Here is a 12984-nt window from a genome sequence, read left to right on the forward strand (position 1 = left end):
TTGTTGTATGCCTTGTACAGGGCTGTAAAAGCTATCCTGTTGGCACTTCAGTCACTTGTCTATCACTTTCTGAATTTCAAACATCACATCTGTGGTTCCTTGTCCTTTCCTAAAGCTAAACTGTTCTTGTTCAAGGAGGGCTTTTACCATTCTCCCACTCCTAGCATCTAAAATATCTTGCAATATAGTCATTCCATGTGACACTAACTTTATCCCTCCATAGTTTCTGCATTCGTGGGTGCATGCTTCCCTTTTTTAGGTATTCCTTCTTATGCATTGGGACCAACATAGACTTGAACTTGTCTTTGGGAATTCTCTTGTCTTGCCATGGGGCCTTAACCACTCTGCTCATTCATTTTATGCCTCTCTCATCTAAGATTACCAGGTGTGCTGTCACTTCATCAGGTCCTGCTGCCTTACTGTTCTTCAAAATCTGCACTGCATGTCTCACTTCTTCCTCCACTGTGTCAGATTCATGTCCTACATTCAGATCACGTGTTGGCAAATCCACCAAAAAGGGGTTTGCCTCCTTTAAAAGATTCTCACCTTCACTTGTTCAGCTGTTCCTAGCAGTCTCCCCTGGTCATCATGTACAAATACCGAGCTATAATGACCACATGTCATCTAGGACTCACCAAGGCAGCTGCATGCCGCTGGGTCAGTTCTGCTCACAAAATCCAGAACCAGGAGTCTGAAAGCTGGGGACAAATCACTGCCAGCTGAGTGGGCTTTGCAGTGGTGAGAGCTTCCAGAGAAGCTCAGATTACGCCAGCATCTGATCACTTTCAAGGCAGGGTGTACAGACCCTTCCTCTCTTTCCCACCAGAACCAAACTCAGGGGAGCGTGTGGGTGAATATAGTTCTAGGGCACTGGGTTTTTTTCCAACGGAGGTATGCATACCATGGAGATACTCAAGCTCTTGCCAGGGGGTACATAAGAAAAATCCTGCACTAAAGGACAACACGCGTCTTTTATGACCAGATGGGGGTACACGCTAGACTACTTTATTTGGAAAGGGGTACGTGGCCTGAAAAATGTGAAAACCACTGCCCCTGGGAACCTCTGTCTCAGGGAAGAGCAGAAGACTCCTGAAGCCCAGGGATGCTGGAACAATTTTTATAGCAGGGGTGTTGAGAGCCATTGAACTAAACTGTAAACCCTGTATATGATGGAAACCACTTCAAGCCAGGGGCTGCAGCACCCCTAGTTCCAGCTCCTATGTTGAAGTCCACTAGATACCCGATCAGACCAGGGCAGCACACAGAGGCTGCAGGGATGATCGCTATTAAAGGGATAGATGAATATTTCATTTCCAATCCAGAAGAGACCCTTCATTTCACTCAAAGAGCGACAGAGCCCTCACCCTCGCTTCCTGTCCAATGTGACACCTCCAGGGCTCCGGGCGGTGGTTTGTGGTCAGCGTTGCTGGCAGTTCGTTGCGCGGCAGGGGGGCTTCAGCGCCCCGCTTGTCGCCACTCGGTGCCCTGCGGTTTGGGAGGGAGGCGGTGTTTGCTGTGTATCAAGCCCACACCCTGCTTAGCGTGCGGATCAATGCAGCGAAATTCGGAGCCGCCCCCGGCCAGAGCCCTGACCCGCCCTGATCCGCAGCAGGTTCCTTCTCCGAACGTTGTGCTGGCGGCTCGCACCGGCTTCCCCGGGTGTGTGTTTGTTAGCGCCCTGCCTAGCCCAGTGCCAAGCCGCCTGCTCCGGGGTGATTAAACAGCAGGGACACTATTGCACCAGAGTGTGGGCGTGGGGCGTGGGAGAGCTCGCTTGCCCGCCGGAGCTGCTAGAATAACCGGCGGCGTGTCAGTATCAGAGTGGGTGTGGGTATTTTGCACACGCTTGTTTTTGTTTATCCCTGTCCTCTCGGCCCCGTCACGTGCTCTGTGTGTTGCATTGTGTTTTCCGTGGGAGGGGGGGGAGAGCTGCCTGTGTCCGTGATCAATGTTGTGACTTCCTCCTTGCGCTGTAGCAGCATTGGAAACACAGCTGAAGGAAGCCGATTGCTGCTAGTTTCAAATTGGCTGGGAAGGAACAATACACACACACTGGATTCCGTGCCTCTTCTCTTTGAGAGGGGGGGAAGATGAGCTCGGGGGACGTTGTTTGCACTGGATGGCTCATTAAATCACCCCCCGAGAAGAAACTGAAGAGATATGTAAGTAAAGCGACTCTCCTGATATTGTTCCATCCAGGAGCATTTTTGCATCTGCTCCGTGTCTAACTCTTGCTTTGAAATGTGTCGGGGATATAAGCTTTTGTCGGGACCAGAACAATAAGAGAAAAGTCGATGCACTTATTAAGCAATTTAATTTTCAGTAATATTTTTGTGCCTTTTAAAAGGAACCTTTGAGGCTCACAAGGTCAGAATACTTAAATGGTATGTTATGCAACAGAGCTTAGGTTTAAACCACATCTCAATTTCAGTTAATGTTGCTATAACTATAACAGTTTTGTAACAGTCACTCAGGGGTATCTTGTTCAGAAGCTAAGAAGAACCTACTGTCCCAAGGTTTTTAACTCCTTGCTTGAATTAGGGGGGCATGTTTTGCTAAAACGCTAATGTAATGGCAATGACACTTGATAATGCCAATGCCTGTGATATTTTTGTTTACCAAATTAACATTCCAGTTGCATTTCCTCAGCTACACTTTTTGCCTGTCATAAAGAAGTGCGAGGAGATGCCTTGCTGTAAAGTTCCAAATGGGCAAAAGGTAAAATGGACTGAACAAAACAAACCAGGATTTCCAAGCCTGGAGAGCAGCAATGGCATTCTGAGCAACGGGGCCCCCTTGTTTCATTTTCTATCTGCCTGTTTTTCTGCAAAAAAAAAGGGTGTGTGTACAAACATAGGAAACTGTATCACTGCAGGGCTGCAAAGGAAGGCATTCCAGGCAGAAGTAAATGACCTTTTTTTTAAAAAAAAAATTGCTTGTAACAGCACTAAACTTAAACCCATCTTGGGCCATTTTGCATGCACGTTTATGAAAATCCTTATCCAGGCGTGTTATTGTTCAGTCTTTTGGAACCTTGTGATGTTCACGTAAGTAATGCACTTTACATCTATCTTGCCCTAGAGCACTTCCCTAGACTAGAAGGATGCCACCATATGTTTCTATCAGAATTTTGTAGCCATTTACATGGTTTACATCATTTGTCATATTTGCGTGGGTTTATCAGCATTTTTTTTCTGGATTGCTGATGCTAGCTTTTTTTCTAGTAATATGGGGAATCACTCTGTCTTCTGAAGAATAAAATCACAGCTCTTTTGCAATGGACTTTTTGTTTGCTTTTAGAAAAGGAGTAATTTACTGATGATAAAATTGACATCAAACTTATTCTAAGCATCAGTTTCTCCTCTCAAACCATGGCAGTGCATTTAAATTTGCTTTGTTCAGTTAACATTTTCTAACTAAAATAACCCATGAAATCTGTCTTGAGAGAACAGCATATAAATAGGGAAATCTATTTTTTTTGTAGTATTTTCTTTAATAAATAGCATACTAAGACTGTTTTGCAGCAGTGTATAAGCCACTGATTCATCCAGCTGGTAGGATTAGAAACTCTGTCAGTGAAACTATTTTTGATGACTCAATATTCGTAAAAAGGCAAGGAAGAGAAAACAGAATGTGACAAAGCTGGGAGTTGAAAGCCCCCATTATACAGTCAAGATAATAGTCGCAGCAGGGGCACTGATCAGCTCACAAAACTAGCTGCAATCTGCAAAAGCTGCCCCTAGATTTTGCATTACAAACCCCAGTGGAATTGAGTCTACATTATTCCTCAAACCTGAGCAATTAGATTAGCTAGATTTCTCTTGATTAATGTTTGTTTTCTGGTCAATGGGATAAACTACCGCCTTGTTCACAGTAAAGCAGAAGCAAATCTGCTCTAAGTACAGCAAAGATTAACATCCTTTCTTTTATCCCCCCCTCCTTAAAGTGTGGGTGGTGTAATCTGAGTGATAAAGTAATTTTTGGTAATAATAATAATATCTAGTTATAGCATTTTTCAGCCATAGATCTCAAAGCACTTTAGAAGATTTTTTTTTTCTGTTATGGTTTCATCACCACAATTTTCTGATATAAAGACAAAAAAAAAACTGCTAAAAGAACGACTAATTTAAATTAACTTCTCTAGGTATAAGTACACCTCTACCCCGATATAACGTGACCCGATATAACGTGAATTCGGATATAACATGGTAAAGCAGCGCTCCGGGGGGGCGGGGCTGCACACTCCGGCGGATCAAAGCCAGTTCAATATAACGCGGTTTCACCTATAACGCAGTAAGATTTTTTAGCTCCCGAGGACAGCGTTATATCGGGGTAGAGGGGTATAAACCATTTACTGCAGAATGCTGTAGGCTGTGATTGTGGACAGAAACCATACACTAATCCCAAAGATTTGTGCCCAGTTGTCAGAATGTATACTCTGATACTGAAGCTTTCACAGATTTTAAAAATTATGTGCAAATTGTAAACACACGGGTCTGATGTGCCGCTCATTTGCACCAGTTTTACACTAGAGTAACTCAGCTGACTTCTTTGGCGTTGCTCCCAGTTTATACTGATCTGAGTACAGGACGAGGCCCACATAGGATCAGGTACTCTCCCTGTTATACACACAAATGGTTCCTAATCCTGTACCCATTGCAGCCATTGGGAAATTCTCAGTGATTTCAATGGGATAAGGAGCAAAGGTATATTGAGGGAAAGGGAATAGACCCTCAGTTTCAAACTTACGCATTAGTGTGCTGACACTGCAAAGACTTACAGGTGCTTAATGTTACGCATTGTGAGTAGTCCCACTGAAGTCACTGGGACTACTTACAGTGTGTAAAATTAAGCATACATGTATGTCTTTGCAGGATAAGGACCTAAAGGTGAAAGCCTGCCTTCGCTGAGGCCTGGTCTGTACTTAAAAGTTTGGCCAAAGTATCTACGGCGTTCAAAGGTATAAATCTCACACCCCTGAGTGCTGTAGCTATGCCGACCTAACCCCATGTAGACACAGCTAGACCTAGCTACCATCACTCAGGGAGATGGTGTTCCTACAATGACAGAAAACCCCTTTCAGTTGCTGTAGGAAGTGTCTACAATATAGGAGCTACAGTGACATAGCTACAGCACTGTAGCAGTGCTGCTGTATCACCCGTAAAGTGTAGACATGGCCTCACGCTTGTACCCCATGAACTCAGTTAGGTTTTGTGAGCATAAACAAAGTCCGAATTTGGCAGTAAATAAGGATAAAATTATGTTGAAGCCCGTGAAAACTGAAAAACAGGTGTTGGGAGTCTGTATTTTTCCTGTAATGTCTCACCAAGCTGACACTCTTAGTATTACTATTCTTAGAAGTGTCTTATCATTCCCTAACAAAGGGTGCTGTCTTACATGTGCAGGAAATGAACTTGAGATTAATTACCAACATGTAACTTTCTGTAAAAACAGAGGCTAATGCTAAATGCAGAGACTTCATTAGAAACACAGGACACTTGATTTTTTTATAAGGAAATATTTTAACAGTATTCTAATATCCTATACAGTATTGTACCGCTCTCTTATCATGAAACATTAATCTTTCATCAGCCTATCTAAAGGCTCAACTGTGCAAGGAATCTCCCTGGAGACTATTTGGTGTTTGCTGCAGCTCTTTGTCCCATAAATGTGACCTGCAAACTGCTGAGTTCTCATTTCCCCACTGTGTTCCATTGTGGGTTTTTCTCCTGGGTTTAATCTATGTCAGTTTTGGGGGTAGGTTCTGTAAGGTGCTGGTGCAGGGTTGGAAAGACGCTGGGTGTGAAAGCAGTGGTTACACCGTAGGGACCATATTTAGAATTCTTATTCTAGGAAACTATCAGACTCAATATGTTAAATTTTGATATTTCAACACTTTGGGTGAAATCTTGACCCCACTGAAGTCAATAGGATTTTTGTCATTGACTTCAATGGGCCCAGGGGTTCCATACTGGATGAAACGGGATTACCTGGGCTTGTTCGGAGAATGGGCCATGGATATTTAGGTCTCTTGTTGGGGCGCTTTTATCCTCCCTATTAGCACTTAATAAACACCACTAAGACAGCAAATTTGGTTAAGCTTTTAACACAGGGGTGGCCAACCTGTTGCTCCGGAGCCGCATGAGGCTCTTCAGAGCATAATATGCAGCTCCCTGCATAGGCACTGACGCGGGGGCTGGAGCTACAGCTGCTAACTTTCCAATGTGCCGAGTGGTGCTCACTGCTCAACCCCCTGCTCTGCCCCAGGCCATGCCCCACTCCATCCCTTCCCCCAAGGCCCCTGCCCCTTGCCCCAAGCCTGCCATGCCCTCACTCCTCCCCCCTCCCCTCCCAGAGCCTCCTGTGCATGCAAAAGAGCTGATTGTGGCAAGCGGGAGGCGCTGACTGGTGGGGCTGCCAGAGGGCAGGAGGTGCTGGAGGGCGGGAGCTGCTGATGTATTACTGTGGCTCTTTGGCAATGTACATTGGTAAATTATTCTGGCTCTTTCTCAGGCTGGCCATCCCTGTATTAACATCTCACAGGAGAGAGCACTTATTGTAGACTAAACTATGGATATGTCTTCACTACCACCGTTAAAGCGCTGCTTTAATGTGGCTGTGTAGTCGCAGCACCAGCGTTGGGAGAGAGCTCTCCCAGGGCTGTAAAAAACCCACCTGCACGAGGGGAGAAGCTCCTAGCGCTGGGAGCACGGCTCCTAGCGCTGGGAGCACTGTCTACACTGCCATGTTACAGCGCTGAAACTTGCATCGCTCGGGGGGGGGGGGGTCTTTTCACAACCCAAGCGAGAAGGTTTCAGCGCTGTAAAGTGGCAGTGTAGACAAGGCCTAAGCGTGCATCTTTCCAGCCAAAGCTGACTCTAGCTACTTGTAGATAAGGCAATGAGCGTTCAGAAAGGAAGAGCAGGCAGGGATGTTCCACCTACAATCAGTTACACAATATGAGCCCTGAACAATAGGGAGCTTTTTGGGATCCTTAGTATTGTAGATGTAGCTGGGAACAACCACCAATTTCTCATTGTTGATAAAAATAACAAAACTGTTTCATGGCCTAGAAGGGAGAGGAGGTATTGTCAGTCAGGGCGTGAAATTGACCAGATTTACTACTAGCCAAGAAAGGCAGAAAAGAGGAGGATCTGGAGCTGTGCGAGTGAACTGCAGGACTAGCACCCTGGTCAGAAGGCCAGCCCTATAGATGCTTTTTGGTGTCGTCCCCCTCCCCCCCCCCCCAAAAAAAAACAACAAAACTATAAACTCTAAGGCCAGGTTCTTAGCTGGTGTAAATCAGGGTAGGAGCTCCATTGAAGTCAGTATTGCACAGATTACCAGCAGATGAAAATCTGACCTTCAATTTTTAACCTTCAATACTGCAGAAATTGATGGGGTAGGTCCCCTCCCTCACCAGGCCCAAGGTCCCACTTGACTTGGGTGAGTGGATATTTCAAACACTACCAACAATCAGGATTCTTTATCCGGAGCTTGAAAATAAAGGCTAAAATGAATCCCAGGTAAGTAGAGATTGACGTGCATTTCTCACCATAACCCTTCTTGGAGTTTCTGAGTTAGAAATGTCATGAATTGAAGCTCGCTTTAGATTTTTGATGGTTTAGCTACGTGGCTAGGCTAGGTTGTGGTAAACAACATCAGTTCCAGATATCTGAAGCTTCATGATCCACATATATGGTTTGACGCTGAATGCTAGGCTTTAAAAAGATACGAAAATGGCTAACTGTTTCCTCTGAACAACTTCTCCATTTTTTGCTGAAGTTCTGGTATTTGTCAGTAGAACATACAGGAAGCTGCTAGCAGCTACGAAGAAACCAAGAAAAATTTAATTATGGGAAAAATTTGTTCAAGCAATGGAAACAAAAATCTCACAAAAATTCTGGAGGCTGCTGGGATGTAAAATATCATCCAGAAGGTTGTCTGATTCCCTAGGAGTTGAGTTGCTATCAGCAGGAGACACTTCCTCCCTGCTCCAAACAAAGTCTGCACATTCTAGGTAGAGGCCAAATTAACCCCATTAGTAAGGTTTGACTTTTCTGTTAGCTCTTGAAAAATAACAGAAGAGAACCCTCAACTTAAGTTTCTCTCTAAGCCAACTTATTTCCTGCAGAATCTTCCCATTTTTGCCCTGGTCCCCCTACCCTTTATGCTCTGGTGAAGTTAACAAACTGCACTTGCCACAGTGAGACAGCTGATTGGACACAACCACTTTATGAAAGGTTAACTCCTGTTGACAACAGAAGAACCCTGTGTCCTTATGTGGAGGTCATACAGCCTGTCTCCTTGCTATAAACTGTGTGTTCTTCAGCTATGTAGTCTATTCTATCTATTGATATAAAATCTAATCTAACATCTGACTGGCTGGTGTTCTGCTCAGGCTACTAGTTTCTGAGAAGTATGCAAAAAAATAAGGTACCAGTGAAGACTGGTTGCAGTGGAAGTTACTTTTGAGCAAGGACCATGTTCTCCTCTGTTGTAAAGCATTAGTTGACGTCTCTGAGCAAATAACTGTGAAGTTATTTTAGGGCAGTTTCCTTCTCTAGTATTAAATGTTCATAATTTGGTGAGTGTTAGATCATTTTATCTTATTTTAACCATGTTTTGGTGGTTTGATACAATGCTTACGCTTCTGACATGGCGATGAATTCTAAGAAACAAATTTGTAAAAAATAACCACTGCTGTTCTTGGCACCCTGAATATCAAAATTTCCGTCAGACTATTAATTTGGGTGGAGCTGTAATAGCTCTGAAGTCCTTGTTTAATCTTTGACTACATATTTTCAGTGCCCTGGAATGTTCAGCTATTGGTTTCTTTTCAAAACAGCAACACAGAAGTTATCAAGTCTTTATATTTGAAAATAAGGACTTTATACGTCTATGTATATATGTGTGTGTGTATATGTATAGAGAGAGAGAGAGGGGAAAAAAAGGCAGCGTTCCACAAACTATAAAGTGGAGAAGGAAATGTTGACTTATTGGTAATTAATCTAATGATGAAATCAGACATACATTAGAAGAAAAAGCTGTTAAAGTAGTGGCCCTGTGGTAGACTCTTTGTTATAGCCTATGAAAATTGCAAGGCACCTAACAATGTTACTTCTACCCATTATTATTATTTAAAACATTACAATAGAGCAATATTTGTATTGGTCATCTCAGAGCATCTGTCACTTTTATAATCTGTTGTATACTACTGTGTTTTATGATTTTTTGTTTTAAGAAGGGAGATTATGTAGCAAATTTACACTTATAAACACTTTCTGGAAGAGAGAATTTTCATCTGTGTTGGAAGTGAATTAGTAATGTGATCATACAGGAAAAAAAGCCCACACATGCTAAATTAGAAATGAAATTTGCATGTCAAAACATTGCATCCAGGCAGATGATGTAAACTTGCTCTATCTTATTTGACTAGTGAATAAAATGCTTTAATTCAACTTTTTGTTTTATTATATTTTAAAATCTCTGCCTTGGTTGGTTTTCTGTTTCACCCAGCTTGCACCTGGACACAACTGGCTTTCCAAATGTATATCAAGAGAAAATTAAAATGTAACATGGGTGGAGAGGTATTGTTAAGGGTGATGTAAGTTACAGTATTACCAACCCCAAGCATTCAAAAGTCACGAGTTAGATCCCAAAAAAGTAATGAGATTCTTTTAACAAAAATTAACTTTTTTTTTTTTATAAGCCTTCTGGCTTTTGCACCTGTGGGGTCTATGTTTTTAAGCTTCTCTCCACAATGATGATCATGAGGGCTAGAAACTTATTCTTTTTTTAATTAGATCGGAGAGCCTCACAGTCACATGACTCTGAGCTGAAGCTTTAAGAAAAACAAGTATCATGAGAGTTGCAATGAAATCATGACCGCTGGCAGCACTGTGTAACATTTAGACATTAAAGGTGCAGAGGGTAAAGTGTTGTAAAGTTCCCATTGAAAGTGGGGTCAGGTTGAAATATAGTTAAGAAGATCCTGCAGCCTCAAAGGTAAGGGCCCTGTGGTACAATATAAGGGGTTAGGCAGGGCTCTGAATATAACTTACTTCTGCAGTCAATTTTTTTTTGGAAAGGGTGTTTATTTGTGCTCCGGAGCTATTAGTTAAAAATAAATCTAGCCTTGATGCTGGAGAAATGCTCTCTTCACCATTTTGAAGGCTGACTGAGCAGTGTTATCTTCCTGCATCTGCAAAGAGACAGAGCTGAAACAATAGCTCTTATAGGTGTGAGCTGCCCCATTCATTTGTGTCAACAGGCTGTTGAATTGTGAAGGCAAATGGTAATGTCAACATTGTTAGTTATTCCCTGCTGGTCATTTTAGCAGGCACATCAAGCTAATATACTTAACCATTGTTACTGGATGTATTGGCAGATACTGGAGGGGGCAATTAACTGCTATCATAGATTGCTGAAATAAGGGATTCAAGAACCCCCTCTCACTTAGCATTTAAAGTAATCATTGCCCTTCCCAAAATGGGGAGGGGCGGGGGAAAGATTCATCCCTTACCAATAACAATCTGGTTGTCAACAGCCCCAGCTGCCCTGGACTGTCACAACTACCTCCAGCTTCCCTCCCAACAACTTGTACAGCACAGTTCTGCATTTTCATGGCAAATACTAAAGCACCGTGAAAACTGAAAATATAGAAGCAATGTAAAATTCAATTCAATATCAAATAGCATGAGAAACAGCTGATTTACTGATGCTTTAATTCACTAAAAACCTGCATTCTTAAATTTACTGGAATGTGCAACAGAATGTCTAGTTTGCTGAGGAAAAACTGCAGTTTAGGCCCCTTCTGGGGCTCCCTTCCTGCAGAATTTGCAGTTCACAGGTAACATTCAGAAGAATAATGTTGATGTTCGTTCTGTGAATGCAAGTTCACTTCCTTGTTAAAGAATTCAAAACTTATCATTTTAGATTTTAATTTTTGTTACTCTGCTATTGTCTGTCTTCTAGGAATCCAACAAAATACTTCTCTTTGTGCTTTCGAGCTACACAAATCTCTTTTTCAGGTGTGGGAAAGATACTCAGAGTATTACAGCTAAATATAAGGTGGAAAAGATTGTTTAGCATATGTAGTTAACATATATTCTAACGGACCATTCAAGGTAAAGTTCAAGGTAAACCTCTGCAGGTTAACAGGCAAACACTTTTCACAAAACAATCACTGTATATCTGACCTCTCAGTCCTCATCCTCAAAGGAAACCTGCAAAATACCTTCAAAAGATGTGGGAGCTTAAATTTGTAACTTTGCTAGATACTTGGTGAAATTATGATAATCAATGGGACACTGTAATACCAGGGTACAAAACATAGGAATAACTATAAGTTGTGCAGGTGAGAGAGTGGTAAAAAGCATAGAATCTATATAGTAAGGATCTTAAATGAATCAAACAGTATAATAGAATCTCTGTGGAGAGAAATTCCATGCTTGAATAATAAGAGTATAGCAGCAGGAATATAGTACTGACCACCCAACCAGGATGGTGACAGTGATTGTGAAATGCTCAGGGAGATTAAAGAGTCTAAAAAAACAGAAAAGCTAAGAATAACGGGGGATTTCAACTATCCCCGTATTGACTGGGAACACGTCATCTTGGGATGGGATGCAGAGATAAAATTTCTAGACTCCATTAATGACTGATTCTTGGGGCAGATAATCCTAGAACCCACAAAGGGAGAGACAGTTCTTGATTTAATATACTAAGTAGAGCACATAATCTGGTCCAAGAGGTGAATATAGTTGAACCACTCGGTAACAGCAACCATAATGTAATTAAATTTAACATCCTTGTAGAGGAGGAAATACTAAAGAAACCCAACATAGTAGCATTTAACTTACAATGGGGGAATAGGTGCCAACTTCGTGGGTTGGGGCTCTGGGGCTAAAGCACTCTCAGAAAAAAAAATAGGGGGTTCTCAGCACCCACCAGCCACATTGGTTCCATGGCTTCAGGGCTGGCTACCGATGAGCTGTTAAAAATTGGAAGTCAAATCCTACTGAGAAAAATAGAAAGGAGCATAAATTCTGGCAAGCAAGTAAAAGTATAATTAGTCAGGCCAAAAAAGAATTTGAAGAGCAACTAGTAAAAGACACCATTTTTATTATTATTATTATTATTATTATTTTTTGCTGTTAGTTATTAAGTACATTGTTTGGCAAGTTTCCTGCTAATCATTGAGGTCACTGGACAATGAAGGTGATAAAAGGAGCACTCACGATATAAATGTCCCTTGGGGAGAAGCTAAATGAATTCTTTGCATCAGTCTTCACTGCAGAGGATGTGAGGGAGATCCCCACACCTGAATGGTAATCTTTTCTGGTGACAAATCTGAGGAACTGTCCCAGATTGAGGTGTCAATAGAGGCAGTTTTAGCACACGTTGGTAAATTAAATAAGAAATCACTAGGACCAGATGGGATTCACCCTAGAGTTGCCAGGTGTCCGTTTTTTGACCATAACGCCCGGTCGAAAAGGGACCCTCGTGGCTCCGGTCAGCACTGCCGATCGGGCTGTTAAAAGTCCAGTCGGCAGTGCTGCGGGTCTAAGGCAGGCTAGTTCCTGCCTGTCCTGGCACCGCTCTACGCCCCGGAAGTGACCAGCAGTGCTGGCTCCTACTTGAGGGGACCACAGGGCTCCGCGCACTGCCCCCACTCAGAGCACTGGCTCTGCACTCCCATTGGCTGGGAACCGCAGCCAATGGGAGCTGGGGAAGGCAGTGCCTGTGGGTGAAAGCTGCCTGCAGAGCCTCCTGGCACCCCCTCCTAGGAGCCGGACCTGCTGCTGGTCGCTTCTGGGGCACAGCGCAGAGCCAAGACAGGCATGGAGCCTGCTTTAGCCCCGCTGCACCACTGACCGGGAGCCACTGGAGGTCAGCCCGCGCCCGAGCCCCAATCTCCTGCTTCAGCCCCGAGCCCCCTCCCACACCCCCAGCCCAGAGCTGTACCGGTGCAGCTGAGCC

General features: G+C 43.2%; 1 protein-coding gene across 2 annotated transcripts in view; it reads left to right on the plus strand.

Annotated features, from left to right (window-relative positions):
- The first annotated feature begins 1593 nt into the window (after positions 1-1593).
- GAB3 (GRB2 associated binding protein 3) overlaps positions 1594-12984 on the plus strand; it is a 108462-nt gene continuing 97071 nt past the window's right edge. Inside the window, exon 1 of one of the 2 annotated variants that reach the window (XM_034781667.1) lies at positions 1594-2162. In XM_034781667.1, the coding sequence (XP_034637558.1) occupies positions 2091-2162 (72 nt within the window). In that variant the 5' untranslated portion in view covers positions 1594-2090. The remainder of the gene's footprint in view (positions 2163-12984) is intronic. The other variant, XM_034781668.1, reaches the window with a different exon arrangement.

The sequence above is a fragment of the Trachemys scripta genome, chromosome 9 (genome assembly GCF_013100865.1).
Source record: "Trachemys scripta elegans isolate TJP31775 chromosome 9, CAS_Tse_1.0, whole genome shotgun sequence".
NCBI classification, from domain to species: domain Eukaryota; kingdom Metazoa; phylum Chordata; order Testudines; family Emydidae; genus Trachemys; species Trachemys scripta.